We start from the raw sequence: 24,810 nt of genomic DNA on the forward strand, positions 1-24,810 counted from the left end.
GAGCTGAACAGCTCAAAATCAGGGCCTGTATTTCCTCACTGCTTGCCTCCCCTGTGCAATTGTATAAGCTGCAAGATGAGCAAAAGCCTTCCTCCTCCTTCGCAGTCAGCCTTGCTAGTTTGAGAGAGAGAGAGACTCCCTGTTCTTTGTAAAGCAAGGGCGTGTTTAATAGCATAGGAATTACATACCCTGTGCTGAGGCAGTCATTTATCTGGACCAGTATCACTATGAATCAACAGCAGATAACTCAGATGATAATATCACAGGAGCCAGCCCAACTGATCTGAAGTTCCTGCAGTGTACGAGCCCCGGCAGTTATCTTAGCAGCACACTCCACCCTGCTCCAATCCTCTGATCCTTGTTTTGATACCTGGCAGTGCTTCGTGCACACTCGGTCTTAACAGCAGCCACCCAGCCTCAGCTTCCAATCCCCCATGTCCCCTGGAGAATAGTCCCCTTGCTCCTTTCATGAATGACAGGTATGGTGATGGTGTCAGGCAGTCTCTGTGCTGGACCTAATTGAGAAACATTGCAGCAGGGAGAGCGGCCAACAGGAAAGCAAACAAAATGATTTTTCAAGGAGCTAATCCACCAATACAAATATTGGCGCCGGGCGTCACAACACACTGACGTGTTTTTGAAAGGGTAAATCTTGCTGAGGGGTGGCTTAACTCTTTGACCCCATTTCTACAGTTGAAAACTATAGCTGTGTAAAAGATCAGCGGAAAGATCCAGGCTGATACGGAAATCCCTGCTCTTTATGTTTTAGTTGTGAACTCGGTGTTCAGAGTAGCCTCAGTGAAAACAGAGATGAGCTACAGGAATTACGATCTTGCGAAAAGCACATGAGATTCAGGGGCTGTGTGATCTGTCCGTGAAATGATTCACTCCGGCTTGCAGAGAAAGAACAACAGCAACGTGTAAGCTTCTGAGTCAATGCTGTTTCGAGTAAATCTGGAACAGATTGTAATTTCTTAGGCTTTTTTCATGTTTTGAACATAAAAGCATGGAATTCGGTGAGCTACACTGAATCTTTGTATTATTTTTATTTTTTGTATTTCTTCTAATGTTTAAGTTACGTTGAAGTTCTGGGTTCATTCTTACCCCTTCTTCTCAAAAAGTGCAAGCGTGCATAACACAGAAGGCAACAAACTCACATTTAAAAACAGAGGAACATTTTTGTGGATGCCAGTGAAAACACACTGCTTGATTCTTGCACAATAGTATATTGAGCATGTCTTGCTCTACACAGGACACAGGACTCTTGTAAAGAAAATAAGAAGGATATTTAAAGATCCCACCAAGCACAGACCAACCCTGTAGTTCTTAAACTGGCAGACTGGCACAACCAGTACCACTGAGCATCACATGAGGTTTCCCAAAGTGCTAGGCCTGACATAAGGGTTTATGGAATTAAAGTGAGGACATTGCAGTCTGTCCCTGCTCTCTGCTGGCAGGATAGAAGCAATCTGGTTCAGCTGTGCTTTATGGAAAATACCCCAGAATGGACTTCTTGCTGTTATCTTTTCTTTGGTCCACAGGGAAGAACTTGTCAAATTTGTCTTCTAACTGCTTAACAATGATAGCACGAGTGCTTTGTCCAAGATGGAAGAACTTGTAGGGGAAGGAATAGAAGAGGCCAAATGAGAGGAAACCAGGTGACCCAGCCACTGGAGACAGTAGTGATTGGCTGCTTTCTGTTGCGTTTTAATTAACTTTCATTAGTCTCCATGATATACAGAAAACCCCAATCCCATCCATGAGTAGGTCTCAGCTTACATTGCCTCACTGTGCTTACCACGTGGGCAACAAACCCCAGCTGTGCTACCATCCATGACTGCACATCATGTAACTCCTAAACTCAGGCTGCTGGGCCGGCACTGGCATTCCTTGTTGGACCTCTTGCTTTCAACCAGCTTTTTATTAGCTGCTCCAGCACAGTCCCCTCAGCCCCGAGGACTTCTCTACCTTTCCCTTCCAATGCATGGTTTTATTCAAGCATCTGGTGTCATCGCAGGGATTCCTCTAGCTGATTATGATATCTGCCTCACATTGTAAAGTAACCTCCAATTTTGGGAATGGAGGAACAGTGCAACTATTGGTTTGTTCGTGTTTGTATGTCATTTTCTTGGCAGTGGGATTAGTACTTGATGTTTCTTAGCACTGTCCTAACATAACTCACATCGCAGCATGCAACATTTAGGGAGCATAATGCTGTAGCTGTGACATTAGATGACTTAATTTACCTTGTGGCTGATAATTTACTTTATACATTGGCATCATGGCCAAGTTTTGTGCAAGAGCAATTTAGCTATAAAAAAAAATGCTGTTTCTGTTCATTAAAAAAGTGTTAGCAAACTTGGGTCCAATTCAATAAGTAATGGTGTGTGGGGGAAAAAAAAAAGAAGAAGAAAAGAGATGGACATCTCAAGCTGAGGCGGAATGAAATACCTTTTTCTGATTCAACAAAACCAGAGTTTGGTATTTCAGAGAGAGGCTCCCTTTCTTATGTCCACATGTGAGTTTTGAACAGAAAAAAATGTACTCTGTTATTGAGACATAGTGGTCTCTTGCACACCTGCTCTGTGCCCACACCAAGTGATGTGTGCATGAGACGACCTTTAGTGGTAACGTATTAAAAGGGGGAGCAGGAATTTGGAGACAGAGGCTGCTTTCATCTAGAGCTGTTGTACGTGAATGCTAGGTGTGTAGGGTTTGGAGGAGGGTCTCCATAAGGTGTGCAGGCTTTCTGAGCTGGGGTACAGTCCCCAGTGGCTGGAAAGGCACAGCAGCCAGCTCTGCACATAAGGAGAAAATGGGATCGCTTTTGAGCAAGGTCCCATGAGCACCAGGAAAAGTCATGCCAGGGTATTTCCTCCTGATCTGACTCATTCGCATCCATGGAACCGGAGCTCGGCCAGAGCCCTCACTGGCTCTGCACTCGTTTTTTGGTTTATGTGTAATAGCTACAGACCTAAGGGCATGGGAGGCATGAGGCCAGCTTGAACAATAAATACCCTGCTGTGCCTTGCTCCCTGAACAAAGTAATTATTGCCTTATTACATCTGACCCCTCTCTTCCTGTCCCTCTGGCAGTGGTGACTCCATGGCAGCCTGTGCCTCTCTGCACTGTGCATCTCTGTTTGCCACCATCTCTCTTCCTGCCTTTCTAACTCTTTGGCTCAATGCATTTCTCTGTGTCTGTAGCTGGCCACCATTTTCTCTTTTTCTCAGTCCCTGAAGGATCTCACTTTGTTTCCATTTCCCTCTCCCATCTTCAGCTTCTGTTCCTCTCTTTGTTTCCTCTCTATTATCTTTCATTTTCTCCATCTATTTTTCTCCGTATCCCGTGCCATGCTCATTTTTCTACCTTCCCTCCTTGCTGTAGCATTGTAGCACCGGCGGTCCCTTTGCTCATCTACCATCTGCTGCTCTCCACTGATCTCTTTGCTAAAAACAAGTTTCTTCAGCTAAGGGACAGAAAAATTGCCAAGCTCATTGGAATCTGTGATGGGCGAGGAGACACAGGCTGATAAACGAAAACTTCAAAGTTTTGAATTAAAAAAAAAAATCCCAGCTAGATGTAAAACAAGAAAATGACGTCTAAAAGTCTCCTTTGGCTATTTTTGGCTTTTAGAAGTCTATTTCTAGGGAATACAAGTTGCAGAGGGAAGAAGGAAAGTTAAGAGGGCAAGACCTTCAACAGTAAATGGACAGTGCAGAGGGAATAAAAACTTCAGCATTGGAAGTTGCTACACACAAAATACACCACTTCAAATGGCATTTATTGATTTGCACTCCTTTTTCATGCCCTTGTATCTTGTTTTAGGCAGAGGAGAGCCCAGCCAGGCCACATAGCCCCTTCTGCTCTCCCCTCTTCACAACTACAAAGAGGCTTGGAAGAAGCACACAGAGGCAGAGCATCTGATCTCTTTTTGCACATCCCAAATGCAAACAGATACTTTCATGGAGCTTGAGCTTCAGTTTGATAGAAGAACACAACGGAATTAAAAAAAGAAATGCACTGAGGAAATTTCTGCACAAGGAGGAGCCCAGTGTTGGAGGCACAAAAAGGAGAGGATGGCACACATCATGGCTGCCACCTCTGCGAGTGCACCCATTTCTGAAATGTCCATAAAGACACGGGGAAGGTCCAAGTCTGTGTTTCTGCATGCACAATGCAATTTGGCAGCATGGGTGAGAGCACAGGCAGGTGTGCACGTCAATGGGGGATAATATGCAGAGGGGCTTCTGTGGGGGCTTCTATGAGGGCACATCCATGGAGAGAAGGATGCTTCTTGCCAGTAGGCTGGCACTGCAGGGCTGGTTTGCTGTTAGGGTTCATGATTTAATTTATGAACCCAGAGGATACGAAATGCGGCTGAGGCAGGCAGGCAGAGGGGACACACAGAAGGCCCCTCACAGCAAAGGAGTTGCCCCAAAAAAGACAACACAGCTGGGGGACAGCCCTTGTGAGCAAGGACGGCTTTGGCAGTGAGGCCAGAATTGTTCCCCTGGGTAGTGCACTTAAGGCAGATTTTTTTCTGTTAGTGGGGAACGGAGCAGCTCTCTTGCCACGAGCTGGCAGTCCCGCTCTTCACTTAACAGAATATGTTCTTTGTTGTATGCACCAGAGAGCACTGCCCCAACCTTCTCCCTCCCCGCTTTGATAAACTGCATCACGACAACCATCAGCTCCCTGCCAAAGCTGGCTTCTGCGCTGAAACATTTGTAAATTTGCTCTGTGTATGGAGCTGTGTTTCTGTTCCCCCCGCCTCGCTTTGCCTTGGAGGTTAGAGTTAATATGACTCACCTAATCTGGCTGCCAAGGTGAATTAGTGAAAACATCTCTACAGCTCTGTGCAAGATATCACAACCTGACATTTTTCTAACACACCGTGATATATCTTTTTTCTCTCTCTGATGCGTACTATGACACCTCAATTTTATATAAATGCTCTTTGTTAGGAATGGTTAATGTACTCTAGGGAGACAGGGCTGCAAACAAAGGGGTCCTACTTGCAATGGGATTAACCAAGTTGTTACAGGAAAATGTTGATGCCCAGGGTTGAAACAGATCACTACTGCAGGGACAGGATCAGTGACACCACCACCACTGTTTCAGACAGCCTGTCACAGAAACTTCTCCTGAAGTGGTATGCTCATATCTGCATCCTAAGGCAGAGGAATGAGGAGCTAAATAGGCTTGGTGGTATCTTCAGCTTCCCTTTAACACAGAAGCCTCCCTTTCACACATGCTGGTAGAGCTCTGCTGGGCAAAGCAGCAGCCCCTCATGTGAATCACCTGCTGGGAAGGGCTGAGCAGTGCTGCTGGAAGCCATTCTGCTGGACACGGCACATGGTTTTAAGTGCATGTGTATACATCAGAGAGGAGCTGAAAAATATCTTCACTTAGGAAATTGTGCACTTCTTAGGATACTTTCTGGAGCCCCAGCGATGCAGTGCTCTGATAGACAGAATTAGCAGCACCCCTAATGAGGGTGCCACTCCATTAGAGCTGGTAAGTCACCCTCAACCCTTTTTTCATTACAGTGACAGTCTTGTGACAAGGGCAAATTGCAGGAGAAGCAAGTCCCACTTGGAATGAGCCCTGTATATAAACAAGGCAGAACTGCAGAGCAAATGATTTGCAAAGCAGAGGCAAATTACGTTTTAACCTTTTCCCTGTAAGTCTTTCCTGGATGTCCAATTAACTTTCCAGTCAACTGGCTGACCTACCAACTGGGAGTGCTGCTGTGAGAGGAGTGGAGTGGTGGTTGTCAGCTCGGACTGAGGGTGGCATTTTCAAAGAGCATTATTAGCAGGCAGCAGCGTGTTAGAAGATGATGTGGGAATTAGAGGAGATCCCAGCCTCCCAACCAAAAATGATTCATGCTATGGCAAAAACACACCAGATGTATTGGCTATACAAACAGCACCACAGTGCAGAAATGTTGCAATCCTCTGCCTATGTTCAGCTGCGGTAATGCTTCGTATCTGAAATGCTGTGTACAGTTTAGGGTGTTGTCAGAGAGATCTAAACGGAAAGAGCAGGAATGATCAAGGTCTACAAAACCTCACCTAAAGAAAAAGGCTGAAAGACCTGGCACTATTCAGCCAAAAAAAAAAAAAAAAAAAAAAATCAACCTGTGACAATCAAGGGAAGAACATAAGTGATTTAAAGTTGATAAAAGACTATTGCAGAGAAGGAGGGAATGATTTATTTGTTCTTTTTGTCTATAGTGGCAAAGACAAAAATAATAGCCTTAAATTGCAGCAAGGAAGGCTTGGTCAGGCTGCAGGGAAATGGTTTCAGCAGCGAGGACAGGGAAGCACAGGAACAGCCTGTCTGGAGAGACTGAGGAGATTGTCACTGGAGAGCAGGACATGGCCATCACCAGGAAACAACCCTTGTGTCATGCTGAAGTGTGGGAATGGGCTTGATGGGCACTGAAGCTCCTTCCCGTATCAGGACTAGCCTAGCCCTGCTCCTACAGGAGTTAATATTCTCAGACTTATTCATGAGTTACCCCACTGAAAAATACCTATGCAAATCCTGCCCTATCTCTTCCTCCAGGAACTCTGCCCTGGCTATCCATAAGCACCAGTATAAGATTGAAGCAGTGTCTCAGAGCACTGACAGGGCTTTGCCAATGGATTGACTTGTAAAATACATGTTGCCATGCAGAAAGACATGCAGGTTTAGATGCTGTATTATGTAACATGGTTTAGTGGGGAAATATTGGTGATAGGTGGACTGGATGATCTTGGAGGTCTTTTTCAACCTTGGTGACTCCATGATTTTGTCATTGTAAGGCATCTCAGTCTACTGCTAGGGATGAGAAAACCTGCATCAGAGCAGTTGGAAATTTGAGATGTACCAATGAGGTATCTGCTCATCTGTACATCTGGTAGGAATTGGAGGAGAGATCACTGAAAGAAAGGGGAAAGCTTGTCTTTGTATGGGCTTAAAAGATGCATGTGCTACATCTCCATGACAGGGGATGGTTTTCCCTTAGAATGGTTCTGAAAATTGCCTGGAAAAAAGAAAAGGGCAGAAATAATGGTGTAACTGACAGATTCTGAGCAGATTCTGAAGTTGCTCAAGTTCCTATCTCTAGTGCAAAAGTCAAATCGCATTGTGTGTGTGGTGCACCCAGCTTGCCCAAGCTTATATACTGCAGCAGCCAGGTGCCTGTGTGGTAGGATTTGTTTCAGGTGGCCGTAGGGGACTTGAGCTCCGAAAAGGGGCTTAAATCAGAGCTGCAGAGCTGAGGAGCAGCCCCGTCCTCTGGGCCTTGGCTGAGCTCCACCAAACTAATGGGAAGTGGGCACAATTTCAGAAGTGCTCAGCACCCTTTGAGCAGAAATTGTCTCCTGGGCAGAGTTTCACTGGAAAATCTGACTGCTCTCCTAGGAGCCTGAAAGGGAGTCGTTGTTGTGTTGATGTTTTCTTTGGGGGGGTAGGAGGGGAAATCTGTCCTGATTCTCGAGTCACAGCTTTCAGAGCTGTCCTAGCGAGGCAGCACAGCTTAAATGTGTCATTTCATGTACTGTAGATGGGGGATTCGTAATGATTATTGGGCTCTGCGGATCAAATGACACTTTATTTCTCAGTTTGGATGTGTTTAACTGTATGTAGCATGGTCTGATCGATGGCTCTTCAGGGTGGCAGCTGCGCTGAGAGGCAAAAAGACATTTTTCCCAGTTTGGCAGTGATGAAAGGGCTGCTGACAGTGCACCAGCATATCTGGGGAACCAGCCACCCCTGGTCAAGCACATCAGTGGGCTGACTTCTCTCAGTCATACCACAGAACTCACTCCAGCCTCACATGATGGAGATTGTGTCTATTGGGCAGCCTGTGCAACACTGTACTACCATTTGTGCTTCCTTCCCAATTTCCTGTACCTGAGTTTTCAATAACTAAATGCAAATATCTTGCTGATACGGCGTCTGAAATAACCTCGAAATAGCTCCCTCAGTGGCTGTTGTTTATTTGCAGAATCACTGTTGTGATTGTTCCTCCATAGCAATTAAGCAGAAGGCTTCCCCAGTCTGTATGCCTACCAGAGAGCCATCACCTGTATTTTTCTGTTCTGCAGGAAGGGAGTTTGAAGGTGAGGAGGAGTACCTGGAGATCTTGGGGATCACACGAGAGCAGTCGGGCAAGTATGAGTGCAAAGCTGCCAATGAAGTCGCTTCAGCAGATGTCAAGCAAGTCCGGGTCACTGTGAACTGTGAGTATCTCGTGGGGGAGCAGATCCTTGCCCATGGGCAAAGGTGGCTGTGGGGTAAATGGAGATGCCCTCTAGGGCATATTAAAGGATCTGAAATTGGGGGGAGCTATAAGGCGCTTACCATAGGGTGGAGTTTGTTCTTTAAATATCAAAATTCGTAAGAAAAGAAGAGAAAAAAAGAGAGAAAAATCATCATAGAATGGCCTGGGTTGAAAAGGACCACAAAGATCATCTAGTTTCAACCCCCCTGCTATGTGCAGGGTCACCAACCACCAGACCAGGCTGCCCAGAGCCACATCCAGCCTTGAATGCCTCTAGGGATGTGGCATCCACAACCTCCTTGGGCAACCTGTTCCGGCGTGTGACCACCCTCTGTGTGAAAAATTTCTTCCTAATATTTAACCTAAATCTCCCCTGTCTCAGTTTAAAACCATTCCCCCTTGTCCTGTCACTATCCACTCTCGTAAACAGTCATACCCTCTCCTGGTTATATGTTACCTTCAAGTATTGGAAGGCCACACTTGGAAGGCTCTCCCCAGAGCCTTCTCCAAGTTAAACAAGCCCAGTTCCCTCAACCTTTCCTCATAGGAGAGGTGCTCCAGCCCTCTGATCTTCTTAATGGCTCTCCTCTCCAAGAGCTCCACGTCCTTTCTGTACTGGGAGCCCCAAGCCTGGATACAGTACTTCAGATGGGGTCTCACAAGAAGTGTCAATGTGTTGCCCCTCTCTCTCCCCTCAGATGTCCTGGCAATGCCGTGTTTTTACTAATTGATATTTGAGATAACAACATAATGAAGAGCAGCTTCAGCAAGAATAGATAAGGTCCAGCCTGCTCAAAGCAAGCATCCATTTGATTCGGCTAAGCTTAAGTGGCCTGAGGGGATGCATGGTAGAGGCACCTTAGTGAGAGGGGGCAGAACATGACTTTTAAGCTGGTTTCAGGTCATGTGAATAAAGCTTTCTGTGCATCAATGCAGTACAGAAAAGTGTTTGGTGAAAGAGGCCTGCTGTCCATCTCAGAGCACTCAGAGGCAGAGCCATGTGGCTTACATCCCACTCCAGCTCCTGTGAATCCTCTCTGGGTGATGCTCTGCTGAGCAGGGCATGGATCACTTTGCCCATGCACACACACAGGGCGGGTCCACCTCATCCTTCAGGTGCCCTTGCAGTGACATAAGATATGTCAGACCGCCTTCATTCCTATAGCCTTGTATGTGTGTATGGCCACCCCCATATGTGTATGGCTCAGTTTTGGCACTAGTTATTTGATAGGAATATACCCACCTGCCTGCTCTGTTTCCGTGACTGGAGGCTAATAGCTCTGCAGCAAGGATGGATGAATGGGACATACACCCTATGCTGACCTTCTTCAGGTGACTCATAGAGCACTAACTTCAGCTGCAATTCAGGTGGTTACAGGCATGAGTCAGGATGTGTACATGTGCCCTTGATTAATAGGTAGAACCCCCTGGGAGTTGGTAGGGACAGACCTGGCAGCAACAAGTGGCTTCACCCATCCCTCTCTCATTTCCCACCATATGTGGTTTTAACACATTTTTGTGCCATTCTTGCTCTTCCTTTCCCTCTGAACCATCACATCAGGTCAACTTTTCTGCCTTGCTTTAGAAGTCAAGGTTGCAGGCATTGCTTTTGGAGTCCCTGCAGCATCTGTGCAATCCAAACCACTTCGGGGGGAATTAGGTGTTCCTGATTTTAGCAGGGGGTTTGGAACTTGATGATCTTCCAACCCAAACCATTCTATGATTCTATGAAAATTGGATGGTGGGAGTTTAGTAAAGGCTGCTTCATGGGCAGACTTAACCACTAGTGTGAAACTGCAGTAGCAGATTTAATGAACTAAAGTTTTTGTTTTATACATGAAATATGTGGTTTGCTTTGTGGTTTGTGGGTTTTTTGGGTTGGGTGTTTTGTTGGGTTTTTTTTTGGTCAAAAACAACTGAGCTTATAAACCCAAGACATTCCATTAAAAGCAATTAGTATTTTCAGATATTTCTATGAAACATAATTTCAGGGCTGTATTTAACATGGTTGGATAAAGTCCATGTACAATTTTGACTTTGTTTCAACTCTTAGTTACTGTGCTAGAGTGAGATCCTTTTACTGTCATGGTATATGAAAATAAGATCTGATGCAGTATTGCAGTATCATTACATGGCCTAATGTGTAATGTGAGCAAATGATCGTTTCCTGCAGGACCTTTTGTTGCCAAGCACAGGGAGGGATAGATCCAAAGAGGTCATGAGATGCACAGAACAAAAAAAAAATCGGTCCTGTTTGGGGGATGAAATCCAGATATTTGCATACTTCTTTCCTTATCTTGCTTTCTTAAGCTACACATGCAGTAGAAGCAATGAAAATCTCAATAAGATTGAAAAATGGGACCTGTCCCAAGTGAGGAGCTCCCTGGCCATCCCTTATCACCTCATCTCTCTCTGAGGCTGAGCAGTGGGCAGGTTGTCAGCCCACTGCAGGAGAAAGCAGCATCTCACTGCTTCGGTCTCACACCACCACCTTCAGGCTTCTTGAGTAATGGCCCTGACACATTGCAGATGGGAAACTGAGGCCTGAGGAAGTGAGGAGGGAGAGCAGCAAAGGGAGCCCACTCCTGGCTGCCGCGGCAGCGTAGGCCAAACACGGAGCAGCTGCATTTTCTGGGCCCACAGAAAGGTTCTGTTCATTGCATGACTCATCGCACGCGCTGGGTTCAATGAAGTGGAAAAGGCTTTTCTCACAGCAGACAGCACGGCTTGAACAAAAAATTGGAGAAGGAGGCTTAAAAAAATCACCTTCTCTATCCTTTTATTACCCCTCCTCCTTCCCGAATTAAAATATTTACGTGAACCCGCAGCCTTTGAATGCAGGATCCTATTTCTGTACACTTATTAATATTTATGATGTTAGAGGGCGCACTGCAATATCCCTAAAGCCCTGCATAAAATCCCGATTAAGGTCAGGAAAGGGATCACATTGAGCTGGCTAATGCGCTCACAACAAACTTCTCTCAGTACGTTTTCCAGACAGCGCTATTTTTTTTATTTGACAGGCACGATCCATTTTGATTATTTTTTTGGCCTTCCTGTGCCAGGACGGACACAGGCAGCAGAGCTGAGCTCCGTGCACAGGCAGGGTGCTTTGTGGTGGCCTGAGCCTCAGCGTGGCAGCTGGCTCAGAGTCCCTGAGCACTGGTGATGGCAGACAAGGTGCCGACTCCCTCCCAGAGGCCAGATGGAAATAATCCTGCCTTTTCATTGGTCAGTCTTGTCATTTTGAACACAGGGCTGAGTGTGAAGCTGCTGGTACCCTGCCCGGTACTTTAGCCAGCACTGAGACCCATCTCCAGCACTGCACGTTGATCATAGAATCATGGAATCATTAAGGTTGGAAAAGACTTCTGAGATTGTAAAGTCCAACCATCAACCATCACCACCATGCCCACTAACCGTGTCCTTCAGTGCCACATCTACATGGTACTTGAATGGTGACTCCACCACATCCTGGTAGAAACAAAGAAACATAGAATCAGTAAGGCTGGAAAAGATCTCTAAGGTCATCCAGTCCAACTATCACCACCATGCCCACTAAGCATGTCCCTAAGTGCCATATCTACATGTTTAATGAACACCAGGGACAGTGACTGCACCACCTCCTTGGGCAGCTAGATCCAGTGCTTCATCACTCTTTTGGAGAAGAAATTCTTCTTGAAATCCAATCAGAACCTCCACTAGCTCAACTTAAAGTGATAACCTCTCATCCTATCTCTAGTTATCTGGGAGAAGAGACCAACCTTTCCTTTCTTATTATAGTTTTGACAGTAGATGCAAAGGTTGTATGGAAATTAATTTTTATGCTAGTGCTAAATTCCTGCTTTCTTTCTTTTGCTTCTGCTTTCTTTCTTTACCATTGATAAAGTCTTTCTCTCATCATCTTCTCTCTGATAAGGCCATGTGAACTAGAGATCCATAGGTAAATATTCATGAATTACAGGAGTCTATCATTAACCTCAACTTTACCTGCATATGCCTGTGCAATTATGACAGAGCTTTATTCAGTGCCACTGAAGAGAAGCACGCGTAAGGAGTAATGCTGGTATACTTATTAGAGGAGTTCAAAGAGCAGATATTTTTCAGAGGAGCAGGGGCTGGATGTGCCCCAGCATACGGCTGCTATAGTTCTCCACCAGCCCCAATCGTTTGCATAAGGAAGTAAAGGAAGCAAAGTTCCTGAAGAAGTTCTACTTTTTTTCCATCTATCTGAAAGTTGTGAGTTACCCAGTGTTTCCTTCCTGCAGACCCTCCCACCATCACAGAGTCCAAGAGCAATGAGGCAGCCACAGGACGACAAGCCTTACTCCGCTGCGAGGCATCAGCAGTGCCCACACCTGATTTTGAGTGGTACAGGGATGACACCAGGTAAGACCATTAGCTCTCCTTTTCCTTTCTCTCCATTTCAGTCCACTCACTAGGGCATCCTTAGACAATCAGCTGTCATCCTCGGTTCTTCTCCTCAAGCAAATTACTCTCTGTGAGCCATGTAAGTCAACACTGTCCCTTCAACCCAGAGGCAGTGCGGTTGGGACTGGAAGAGGCAATCCTTCTCTAAACCAGAGATGCTGAAGGGAGTGCTAAGGATGAAGCTCCTGCCTTTAAATCAGTAATGGAGCAATTCACAATTAAGACATTAGTAGTGCTTCCTTCCTCCCAGTGTTCATGTGTTAAATAGATCGTGATAAAAAAAATTGTGTTGGTCTCCAAGTAGGTAACTCCAATCTAGCTGTCTCCTTCTAAGGGAGGAGTAAGATTCCTCCATCTCTGGGACCTGAGCCACCAAAGTTTGCACATGGGGAGAAAATGAGAAAAAAGATCTGTTCCTTATACCTGAGCATTTACATTGTATTTAGAAGGTAGTGTTATTATTGTAGTTTTTCGGCTGACCAATGTCAGCAGGCTCAGGGGTGGCCTGGCTTTTGTAAATGCTCATATTAAAATATATTAATTGGTGTGTTTCACTAAAAATCGTTGTTCCAAGTATGAACTAGCCCTCAGTTGGTCATAGTAAGTTCATTTCCCAATGTAAGCCAGTGCTGAATAAAGGCTTCTTCCCTTTCCTTCAGCTTTTCTTTCTTCTCCACTGCTTTACCAGTGGCACTCCTCTCTGCTGCACTCCTTTTTCCTTTCATTGACTCCTCCTGCTTCCCATCAGTACCTTCTCTGGCCTCTTTCTTCTCACATCTCCTCACTGCCTGCCTCTATCCTCACCTGCCAGCTGGTCTGAAGGGCATTGCTTTCCTCCCCAATACACAGTGTCCACTGCACTGCACTCCTCTTCTCCTATCTTCCCAGGATAAACAGTGCCAACGGTCTGGAGATAAAGAGCACGGGGAGCCAGTCTCTGCTGATGGTGGCCAACGTCACTGAGGAGCACTATGGGAACTACACCTGTGTGGCTGCCAACAAGCTGGGAGTCACAAATGCCAGCCTATACCTTTACAGTAAGTATAGAAGAGGGCGAGGGGAGGTCCAGGTCACTCTCACAAAGAACCAGGCTGTGTTGGAAACACGCAGGATCACTGGTCCATAAAACACTGCTTGTCAACCTCCCCAAACCTCTAGCTGAGAACTGACTGCTTCAGACACATACATGTCCATACTCAGAGTGAAACACGAACGCAGCCAAATTAAAAGGTTACGGTCAAGCCCTTTGATTGACTTTATTTGCCAAAGTCAGACTTTGTTAAAATAATCAAAATGTGTTTGTTTTAAGACTGGAACTGAAAACTCCCTCAGAGTGAAAGCCCTTTTAATAAGCAGAGAAAAGGCCAAGGCTCAGAGGGGCTGTGACAGCTGAGAAATGACAAGTAATTCAGAGAGGTGGAGAGAACTAGCCACTGAGCCTGAGGAGAACAACAGAGTCAAGAAAAAGAGAAATGAGTTTGAAAGCAGGAGAAAATGGGAAGGAAGGAAGTAGCATAAGACAGAATGATTTAAGAGGGCATACCTTGGGGAACATGGGGGAAAAGATAATCAGCAGGTGAGATATGAAACAACTTTCTGGGATCTCATTGCTCCCTTTCAATTACTGAGTTTTTGTAGTAAACTTAAGAAGAAAGAAGCTGGGGTCATGACAAACTCTAAAACAGAACTACCTGCTGGTTCTGAATTTTGCATCTGGTTCTGTCTGACCCTGTGTTTAGCCCCTGTTCTTTTCCTCCCACCCATGCACACATGAGTATATTTACTATGGTGTATTCAAAACCCAGTTCTGTATTCAAGGCACAAATCCTGGGCTCAGCTTTCACTGCACATTTCTATTGCCGCCAGAAATAGACTGCAGCAGAATGACCCACTCACACAAATGGACCAGAGACCGAGAAGTGACACAGGGTTGTATTCTACTGCTGATCTCAAACTGAATTAAAGCCCTTAGGCCACGACCTGTATGACCTTCTAAACAGAAACAAAAATAAACTATGCAGATCTGTCTTAGGGTGAGAGGCATCTAATGTAGTTTCTGTTGTGTGGTCAGATTAATCAAAGCATCAGGAAAAAAAAAAAGTGTTTTGGTTTGGTTTTGTTTTTTTTAGCAGATGTACTGCAAAAGTACAAATCCATTGGCATTCTTTGTTTAACACCTCTAGATTTATTACATTGCAGTTTGAATTCTTGTAAAATTTGAGTGAGTTCTGTGGGTTTTTTTTTTGTGAAGAATAGATTTATCATAAAAATACATATATTTGATTTCCTGCTGCATTTGGTCAGGAAAACAAAGCAAATTTCTACTTTGAAGGTCTTTTCACCCTCATCTTGTGACTGTCAGGAGATTCAAATGAAATTCTCAGGCAGCAATCTGGAACACAGTTTTCAGATACTTGAGATTTGTTCTTGCTGATATTAATATAATGCTAAGTTTAGAATCCATTATTTGTGGCTGAATTCTAAATTTGGCCCTCTCTATTGGTTCCTGTTACACAGATGAGCTGAATACATCACTGAAACAAAATATAAGATGAAATTCAATAATGTATGTATGGACACGTGATATTAGACAGGGGTTGGTTTTGCTAGAAAAGCATTTTGCACGACTTGAGAGCTTCACCTCAAAGGATCTCAAAGGATTTGCTAGCAATGAATATTTTAACATCGCAAGTTATTCAGAAATCAGTGAGTGTTATTAGCACTTTTTGCAGTAGGAAAACTAAGAAACAGAGTGAAGAAGTGGTTTACCCATGGTCATGAATTCAGTGGCAGAACCTGTAAGAAAAATGTGGAGATCTTGCAAAGTTGCCAGTAGCTATACCGAGAGGAAAGGTGGCAACTGTTAGAGATGACTTGAACAAGGAAATAAAGTGAGGGTGCTATTTTAGCCTCCTTTTGATGTGTGTCGAGGTAACTTTCCTTCTATCAAGTTGTTGGATTTTGTTCATCATTTTTACAGTAAAAATTCAAGTGCTATGTGTACCGTGAAACACTTGAGAACTTGTGAAGTAGCAACTTCACAAGAGCCAGAAGAATGAAGGTGCAGGAGGTGAGAAAGATTGGATGATTTTCCTCAGACTGTTTCCAACTTTTGTTTTTGTTGCTTCGTTAATTCCCATTTTCTTCAGCATTCAGTGTTGTGGAGGGAGAAGGCCATTGTGAAAATTGTGTAATACTGTTTCAGGATCTTTCCATTCTCCTTCTAGTTAGTATGGAAGAGAGAAAAACATTAAATTCAGGCAGACTCCTGTTGGTATTCCTAAGGTTAAAAAAATCTGGGAGGAGGTGAGTGAAGGGAATCAAGCTTCATAAAGAGGTGGCCCCAGAAACCTACAAGCCCAGCTGAAAAAAATGCTGTACTGATCACAAATAATCGGCAATGTACAATCCCAGCCACAGACCCAAGCAGAAAAAAAAATTAAGAAAACCAATGCCAAGTTTTTTCAAGATACAGTACATACTAAAATACTCAGAGTGTTTTTCTTCCACAGAATCCAGGATTTATTTATTTATTTTTAATAGAGATGAATCTCACTGTAGGGCAGCATCCCAGCAGGGAGGCAGACACAGTGGCCCATTGTAAAAAAAAAAATACCATACAACACCAACAAAAAGCGGTGGTCAGCAGTGCAGAAACAAGCAGAAAGTTAGTAATGAGGTGCTGGCAGCTTTGTCTGAGGTGGAGGGCAGATAGGGAGCTAGCAAAATGATGTGAAAGAACAGTTCAGCAACAGAGAAAAATGGGTGTCTTCCATTCCAGGGAGTCTCCGCCTGCATTTAAAAACTCTAAGAGAGACCAAGTGCCTTAGATGTCAATGCCATAGTTAGAAGATGCATTAAATTACAAAAGCAGCTTCCTATAGCTGTATGAATATATAGCTAGTGATCTTGCATAAAGGATATAGCAGCATGAATGCCTGCTGTAGGTGGAGAGATTTATACCCCTTGCTCCTGGAGACTGAGCTTATAGCAACACACAAATAGTGATACTGGGTCAGCCCAAAGGTCTGTCTTAACCAGGGTCCTGTCTCCAACAGCAATCTGGAATATGTTTGCAGACAGCACACATATGTCCTGTCTGATGATACAGTGGATCTGATAGCTTGCTGCCATCCTCTCCTCCCTGCTTCTTATTCCCCCTGCTCTATGCCCCATGCTTTTGCCATTTCCCATACTCTGGTGGGGTACACGCCATACCAGTGGGCCACATACAAAGACAGCTCAACTTGTGAAAACATAAGGCAGCTTTACCATCCACCCTTCTAAATGCTCCCAAACGTTTTCTTTTGTTGCAGGGAGCTGAGTTAGTTCAGGAAAGGTTTCAAGGAGCACCAGAGCCCATGCAGAAGGGAGGGATATGCCATATAGAATCATAGAATGGCCTGGGTTGAAAAGGACCACAATGATCATCTAGTTCCAACCCCCCTGCTATGTGCAGGGTCGCCAACCACCAGACCCAGCTGCCCAGAGCCACATCCAGACTGGCCTTGAATGCCTCCAGGGATGGGGCATCCACAACCTCCTTGGGCAACCTGTTCCAGTGTGTCACCACCCTCTGAGTGAAAAATATACGTGAACAAAGCAGCTGGGAGCCAGCACCATGTTGTGCTGGAGCTCTGCAGAGCCTGGGAACAGGGCTGGTAACGCCTAGCACAAAATGCCATGAGACCAAGGAAATGGGCAAGTAAAATTCCTTAGTGTGAGGGTGACCTGACAGAGGTCAAGCCAGGCCGCCTCACAAAACAGCAAAGGTGAGAAGCAGCACCACAGCTAAAGGGAAAGGTTTTTTCCCACAAATATATGAGGAGAGAGGGAACTTGTTTCCTTGTCATTCCATTAAGCCAACAGAGTGCTATGAAAAGCTACAGATGTAAAAGCCACAATTTATATGTCAGCTCGTGCTGCACAGCAGTACACATATATACACAGTATATATTATATATAAAAGTATATGTCAGATGCATATCTGCCATACAAGCATATGCATACATAGGCTTACATGTATGGATACATGTGAGCAAACACATCCACTGGCACACAGAAGCAGTTGCAGCACCTGGCGCAATCATGCAAGGCAGAGCAAAGTAATGAAAGTCCTTCCAGACCAGTTGACTTCTGCCTCCTGCAGAGCCAGCTTATCCCTGAGGATAAAGCAGGAGACAACGGCGCGCTACTGCACACCTCAATGCAGTCCTGCTGCCTAAATTGTCTCAATTATGGGAGACTGCCACCTCAGCAGGAGCCCTGCTGCATCCTCAGTGCCCTTCAGCAAGTGAGGAAAGCGGAGGTGAAGCAGCACCTGGCAGGACCCATGCCAATTAGATGCAGGCAGCAGGCAGCATCCCACCACCACCTCTCAAAGTGCTTCAGGTGCAGTTATCAGTTCGGTCCAGCAGTTTTAATCCCAGCAAGAGGCAATCTCCTCGGAAGAGCTGGCGCTTGCCTCTCACCTGCCATTGCTTGTTAGCACCCTGGCACAAGTGCTAGCTGGTGGGCACCCTCTCGTACCCATTGTCAAAATACTCTGCCTTGTGCCTGAGCATCTGCTTGTGGTGGTGGTGTTTGGAGTAAAGTCTGAGGCTCTCAGCGCATCCCCCGTATATTCCCACAGGCTGTCAGTAACAGGGAGACTCAGGAGAGGAAAGAAAGTGGTGAGGGTGACAGCCAGATGGAGCGAGGCTGAGACACTGCTAATGAGCCAGGGTGGAGCAATAAAGGCTGCACGCAGCAGGCAAGGGGAACAGAGGGAGAGTCCTTGAATAGAAAGCAGCGTGATAATGAGGCCGTAGTGCTTTGCTTTAACTGCTTACGCTGTGCAGCCTGCAGCCTGCTGTGCGGGAAGAAGGTAAAGGGGAGTTGAGTTATTTAACCAAACTAAATAACAAGGAAGTCATGTCAGCACAACAGCCTGCTTTCACAGAACAATAGTCCCCTGGTGCTACATAAACACAGAGATCGAGGCTAGCTGTGTATTTTCTACACAAGAGACAATCTCCCCTGTCCCTGCTGTGGACTCCAATGGCTCCATTACCACTGTGAAAGCAGGAGATCTGCAGAGTCACAGGTCCCCGTGGGCTCCAGCAAGTCAGAAGCCAGCTCCTTGCACCAGGAGTGCTATACAGAGAGCATTGGCTTCCGAAGAGCTGGGACTGGGGTGATCAGAAAGCAACAGTGGACTACGGCTGTATCCTGCCAAGCTGTATGTACATCAGCAGTGATATTAGCAACACCCTCACAGATAAACCAGCAGACAACTCATTGCCTCAGGCCTATTAGCTTTTGCATAGTGACATATTTCTGCAGCTAAATGTCTACCTTCCCGTCAGCCCTTGAGTAGGAGCGTGCCTCAGTCAGCACAAGGCATCTAGCAAGCTCCGTAGTTGAAGAGAGACCCAGTGTAGAGCCAGAGTAGAGTAAGAGTAGAGTCTGATCTGGTGGGCTTATATTCATGGTTCTGCTCCTGACTCTGCTAACAGATCAGAATTTGACCTTGGACAGACTGCTTCCTTGCTTTCTTCATCACCTGCTCTACCTGTAAAATGGAATTAACACTCCTTCTAGCCTCAGACGGAGGTCTCTGACTGCTGATTTCCCTCAGTGTCTGTGCAATTCTTTTGAGATCCTGGCATGGAGGAAGCAAAGCGTGAAGCCAGCAGTGATGTATACCAGAGGCTTGCTGTGATGTAGAACAAGGACACACTGTAAAAACCCTATAACTGAAACAGCAGGCTCTGCTTCCTGCTAGAGATCGGTGAATCTGCAAAAGCTCTGTTCCTTTACAAAGACAAATGCCCAGAAGAAACAGAATACCATTCAGATTCTTCAGGCTGACAATTCCAGTGCTCACATCCTTAAGAGACCTCTTACTGGCAAGAAACCCATTGTGGAGAAGGTTGTGTGGAGGCAGTAACTACCCATGGAGGACCTCTACAACTCACCCTGATGCCAAAGGCTAGCTTCCAGCCAGAGGTGTAGCTAAGAGGAGCAGTAACATGATGACATGAGTGGTCTTGAAAGTCAGAGAGGAGATGTGGCCCATTCATTCCAATTAACCTCACTGCAGGTGCTCAATCCCTACTGCTGTATAGATATTATTTGTTTAGTTTTTCAAATGACTTCTCTCTGACTCCCAGTCACAGGAGATGTGTACTAGGTGTCTTGCTAGAAAAATGCTCCATATATGCAACCTATTCTAGCTCATCTAATTTGGGGATGGACAACTCCGTCAGGTTTGTATCTGCTGCTTGCTTGGTGTGAAAAGTGGCTTTTCTCCTGCATGTTGCTTATTGTTTTTTTTCCCCCCTTAGAACGAGTTTTACCCACACTCCCCAATCCTTTTCCAGGTCAGTATATGTTTTATGTCAAAGTAGCTCTCTAGCCGGGTCATTCTCCATCATCCTGGTAAATGCAAAGAGCTGGGGATGGGCAAAAGAGGGTAGGACAATAAGGGCTTTCCCCCCTCTTCCACATGCCATTTGTTCTTTTCTGCACGCCTCCCTCATCCTTCCTTCTCCCCTCTCCCATTTCAGGAAACCAACAAGCTAAAAAGCAACAATGTTTTCCCAAGCTTTGATCCATGACACCATGTCCTCATCCAGGTCTGGAGAGTCTTCACGGGGGATCAGTTTTCCTATAGACTGACTCCTTCATACATACTCTCTTTCCACACGTATCCTGATTTGGATCAAAAGCATAAGGAGACCTAAAATTCTGCAGGATTGTAGAGTGGATAAATGAGAAGCTAAAAATTAAATTGCTGCCAGGAGATTTTTTTCACTCTAGTTGTGCAAACTGTTCCCAATGAAAACCTTTTTTTCCTCATTCCTTCATCATGCACCACTAAATCTGTCCTGTAGCTCTGCCTTTGTGGCAGACAGAATGAAAGAAAAAGCAAGGTAAAAGCATATGCTACAGTAAAGTGTTATGGACTAGTTTATTGCAATAGGAGAAGGCATGAAGGCAAAACAAAGCCTGAATATTTTTCCTGCCCTTGCCGCATGCTGCCCAAGCCTCCCTCAGGTACAAGCAGCATAGCCCAGACTTGCTGAGTGCACATGAGGTTTGGGTTTTGGATGTGATCCTGAGGTAGTGTAAAAGCACAGAAACTCAGCACTTTCAGAAATCAGGCTGTTTCCAGGTGCTTGAAACTAAATCAACAATAAGGCAGCCGGTCCCCTTATTCATGTTAACATTTTGGCCTAGAGCTCCTCAGTATCTTTGTTTCACTGCCATATGGAGATATACTCAGCTCATGGGATGCTCTGAGGCCTCAACAGTTAACGTCTATGTAGAGCTTGGAGGTAGAGTGTTATTATGAACCCATGTTGTGCTGTAAAAGGGCACCTGCCCAAGTAAAGCACCTGCAGGTACTCCCATGGAAAGAACAATAAATGCTAGGTGTTACATCAGCTCCATTTAACAACTCCGTGTTTTCAAATCAAGCTCTGCTCTTGGCAACTTATTTAGGCTCAGGATGTAGTCACAACTGCCTATTTAAAAGGCAAATCCACAAATACAATTAAAGAAAAGTACCTAAAAAAGGAGGGAAAAAAAATAAAAAGAAATCAAACTACCATTAAAATGAAATCCCAGAGAGTGATTTGTAAATAACATTCAAGGAGCTGAAGAAAGGGGTAAAGTAAGCCGTTGGGAATGTAGCGTGGCAAAATAAATCCAATTAAACACCATTATCATATGTATTGCAAATGAAACGTGTGCTTGGATGTGAAATTAAAGTTGCTGAGGCTGTTTGGAATGTAAGGTTTTGAGGAGTTTTCCAATTTTGCGTCTTCTCTTTTAAGCAGAATTTTCCATTACAAATATTTTTGTCTGATGGAAAACCCAGGGCTCTTTCTTTTTATGATTATTTTTATTATATATCCTTAAATTCCACAGACAGGCACTGTTAATTCTTTTCATAGCCAGCCCTGTTTACTGCTGGGTTTGAATTAGTAGTCCATTAAGGTAAATGATAAAGCAAAAAGCGCAATTGATTTCCAACCAGATTTCCATATCAAATGCCCCTCCTAATCAAGCTGCCAAGACCACCCTGCAGAGCTTTAGTCTGTCCTTTAACACACTTCCCCCTCTGCCTTTGAAGTTGTTGTTTCATCCTTTTGCTGCTCTCTGTTCCCTGAGACCATCTTGAAGGACATCCCAGTGTGACATCACTTCTGTGAGGAGTCTTCAAGAATCTGCGTTTCCAAATGCAGGAATATCTCCACTGACCCTGGACACACTAAGAGGATTTTGCAGAGGGAGAAAGTAGAATTTAAATTCTCATTTGGTTTCTGAAAGCTCATACCAGCTTCTGTAATGTGAGCATTCAGCACAGATATTGGTACTTATCTCAACATTTGCTTTTACTTTGTTGTTTGTCTTCAAAGAAACCTTAGGTGTAAAATTGCCTTGTTAGACCTTTTTCTCCCAGTGAGTTTGTGTTCTGAGATGCTGTCTTCAGCTCTCAAACAAGCCTTTTCTCAGTGACCAAAATCACAGCCTCCTTCCACTTCTCCCTTAATTTCCATTTCTCTTAAGCCTCAGTAACACTTCCCTGCCCTGTAGGGCTTCGAGCATTAATTTAAAAGAAAGGTGTTTTGAGATGCAGAGCACTGTACTCATTGTAAACGTTGCTATCATTAGCTAGCTGCTGTGGAAACATCTTGCTTTCAGGCAGGCTAGAGACTCAGAAGAAGCTCATTCAGCTAAACACATGGAACTTGAACTTGATCAGTCTGTATCCCGGAAAGCTGGTAGAGCTCAGCTGATTCAGCTCTCAACTGACTTGTCCCTGGAAAAATTTCCAGCTTTTCTGATTTTGCAGCAGGGCACTCAAAATGCCCTGAAAAGTCTGGCAGGGTGGTGTTATCTAATCACATTCTCTTGTCCTCATTGTAACTTTGCTTTGTGATGGGACTTTAGTGCATCCCCGAGTTGTTTTCAAAAGGGATTTTCTTCTGAAAAGGGAGAATTTTCTTATTCCTCATTATACTCAACAAGGATAGGGCCAAGTGGGATCTGCTGAACCTCAAAAGAGTCCATCACTGTTATGATGTTAGCTCCATCTCCATCCTCCATTGTCCCTTGCCCTCAGCCCTTTGCACATAGACTCACTCCCCTGTGATTAGCGCTAAGACTTATCCTCACCGTGGCTTATCCAGACTGACAGGCTTCAAAACCCATCATTCTTCCTGTCAGGAGATTCATGATGAAGACTGACCACAGAATAACCAGGAACTTTCTCAGCAGGATTAGCTTCAACCTTGGGAGCTCTGTGGAGCAATACTGCATTGCCCAGAGACGAGCATCCAGACCACTCCTATAAACGTTTATAGCAACTGTGTTAGCAATTGGTGGAGGAGGGGGGAGAGAAACAGAGAATGAGCAGTCCTGTGTTTCTGCCAAAACGTGTGCTGATTGGAGAATGACCCCTGATGACTGTAGATTGTAGCTAGTCTCCATTTAGCTGTAGCCTGTGTAGCTTGTGCTGTCACTAATGCCTTCATCGGGTGGGTGGAAGATGGGAGAATGGAGAAAAGAGATGTTCATTTGGGTCTGATGATCAGAGTGGGAAACAGAGGGCATCTTAGTCCTCCATGGAAATCCTAGCTGTGGAGAAAAGAGAGTTCATCTGTTGCAGTGATCTCCACCCATTGCTGCTCCCCTTTTGCTTCCTCCAGTGCCTGGCCCTGTCAGTCCTGCTCAGCAGGCAGCTCTCATGTGAGCTGTGTGTCTTTGTTTTGGCAAAAGGATAAACATATGAATATTTTAAAGCTAAGGAGTGAAGCGTAGGGGAATACATCAGAGATTACAGACTGTAAAGAGTTAACATATTATTTGCAGGGGGGTTGCCAACTAGGCAGTGATTGGAGAAGAGTCCAGAGAAATCAGTCCTCCAAGTACAATGTGGCTGGTTAAAGAACCCATCTGTCTCGAGTCTTATTCACCGAAGTGAGAACTTGCTCTCTCATTTCCAAGAAATGGTCATTGAAAACCCAAGCCTTGACAGTCTCTGAACCATATTAGTCTGTAGAGTTGGGAAAAACACAGCATAAACAAAGACCAAAATAGCCAATCTTGTACTATCATCATCCTGACACAGAAATTACCAGAAGATAAAACTAACAGTTGTAGGGCCCAAGCACAGGAAGGAATTGGCAACTGATAACACCCATGACCTTGGATAGCCAGCACAATTCAGGGCTCACCTTGCTTCTTGCTGGTGGTACCCAGCCAAATTTTCCCAAAAGCCCATTCTCCATTGCAGAAGGGGACAGCTCTGCAGGGTAAATCATGCAAGCCAAGCTTCTCTCATTGCTAAAGGTCAACATCCATGCTTGCCAGGTCTGCAAGCACTGTAGTGGGTGCCAAGCCTGCTGGGGCTTCATGCCAAGGGAACAGGAAGAACAAGACAGGGCAAAAGCAGAAGGCCATAGTATTGGGCTTTTTTGCTACTTCACAGGTACCAGCCAAGCAGTGGTATTGTGTCTTATTTTGACCATATGGTTAAAATAATATCAAAATCAAAGTGATGACAGTCCCTTCCAAAAGGGCTCATAAGAATGTAGCTGGAAAAAAAACAGACATCTTAGAGAAAAAAGAAATGCCAAGAATTATTTCTATTACCACCGATACTAACTTTGCTTGGTGGGTTTTTCTGGAGAGCAACAGGCAGTTTCTGTTTGCTGAGACTGTTTAAAAAAAAAGTCATCGTCTTCTCAAAAAGTGCAAAGAAAAAACCCCAGCTTTTGTGAAGAAGAAAGAGACACAGGGGAGAGAGAGAGAGAGAAATAGCTTTATTGCTTGATCTGTTTCTGTACTTTTTGTTCATTAATTTTAATTTAGATTGATTTATTCCAGAATGAGCCCTGGATTGCATATATTTGCATAACCCTCCCTGGTAGTAATGCTGTGGAGAATCCAGCAAGTGAGGAAAAGTGGAAGCAGAGGGTAGGAACAGAGACTGCAAGTCCCAGAACGGTATTCCTCAGGGCTGGGCCCTACACTGGGACAGTGAAGGCATTTCAAGGTCTGCTTAGCCACAGGTATGGCTTTGCGTGCATGCAGAACAGCCCTGCAAA

The 24,810-nt window shown here is 44.9% G+C and overlaps 1 protein-coding gene across 5 annotated transcripts in view; it reads left to right on the forward strand.

Moving 5' to 3' along the window:
- Nucleotides 1-24,810, forward strand: part of LSAMP (limbic system associated membrane protein) — a 965,192-nt gene that overhangs the window by 927,178 nt on the left and 13,204 nt on the right. For 3 of the 5 annotated variants that reach the window (XM_090150530.1, XM_090150525.1, XM_090150539.1), the window contains 4 exons: nucleotides 8,103-8,237; nucleotides 12,547-12,667; nucleotides 13,598-13,746; nucleotides 20,038-20,073. In XM_090150530.1, coding sequence (XP_090006656.1) covers nucleotides 8,103-8,237; nucleotides 12,547-12,667; nucleotides 13,598-13,746; nucleotides 20,038-20,073 — 441 coding nt within the window. Of the gene's footprint in view, nucleotides 1-8,102; nucleotides 8,238-12,546; nucleotides 12,668-13,597; nucleotides 13,747-14,575; nucleotides 14,683-20,037; nucleotides 20,074-24,810 lie in introns of those variants that run through there. The other 2 variants (XM_031613016.2, XM_031613013.2) reach the window with 2 other exon arrangements.

The sequence above is a fragment of the Phasianus colchicus genome, chromosome 1 (genome assembly GCF_987193195.1).
Source record: "Phasianus colchicus chromosome 1, bPhaCol1.hap1.1, whole genome shotgun sequence".
Lineage (NCBI taxonomy): Eukaryota > Metazoa > Chordata > Aves > Galliformes > Phasianidae > Phasianus > Phasianus colchicus.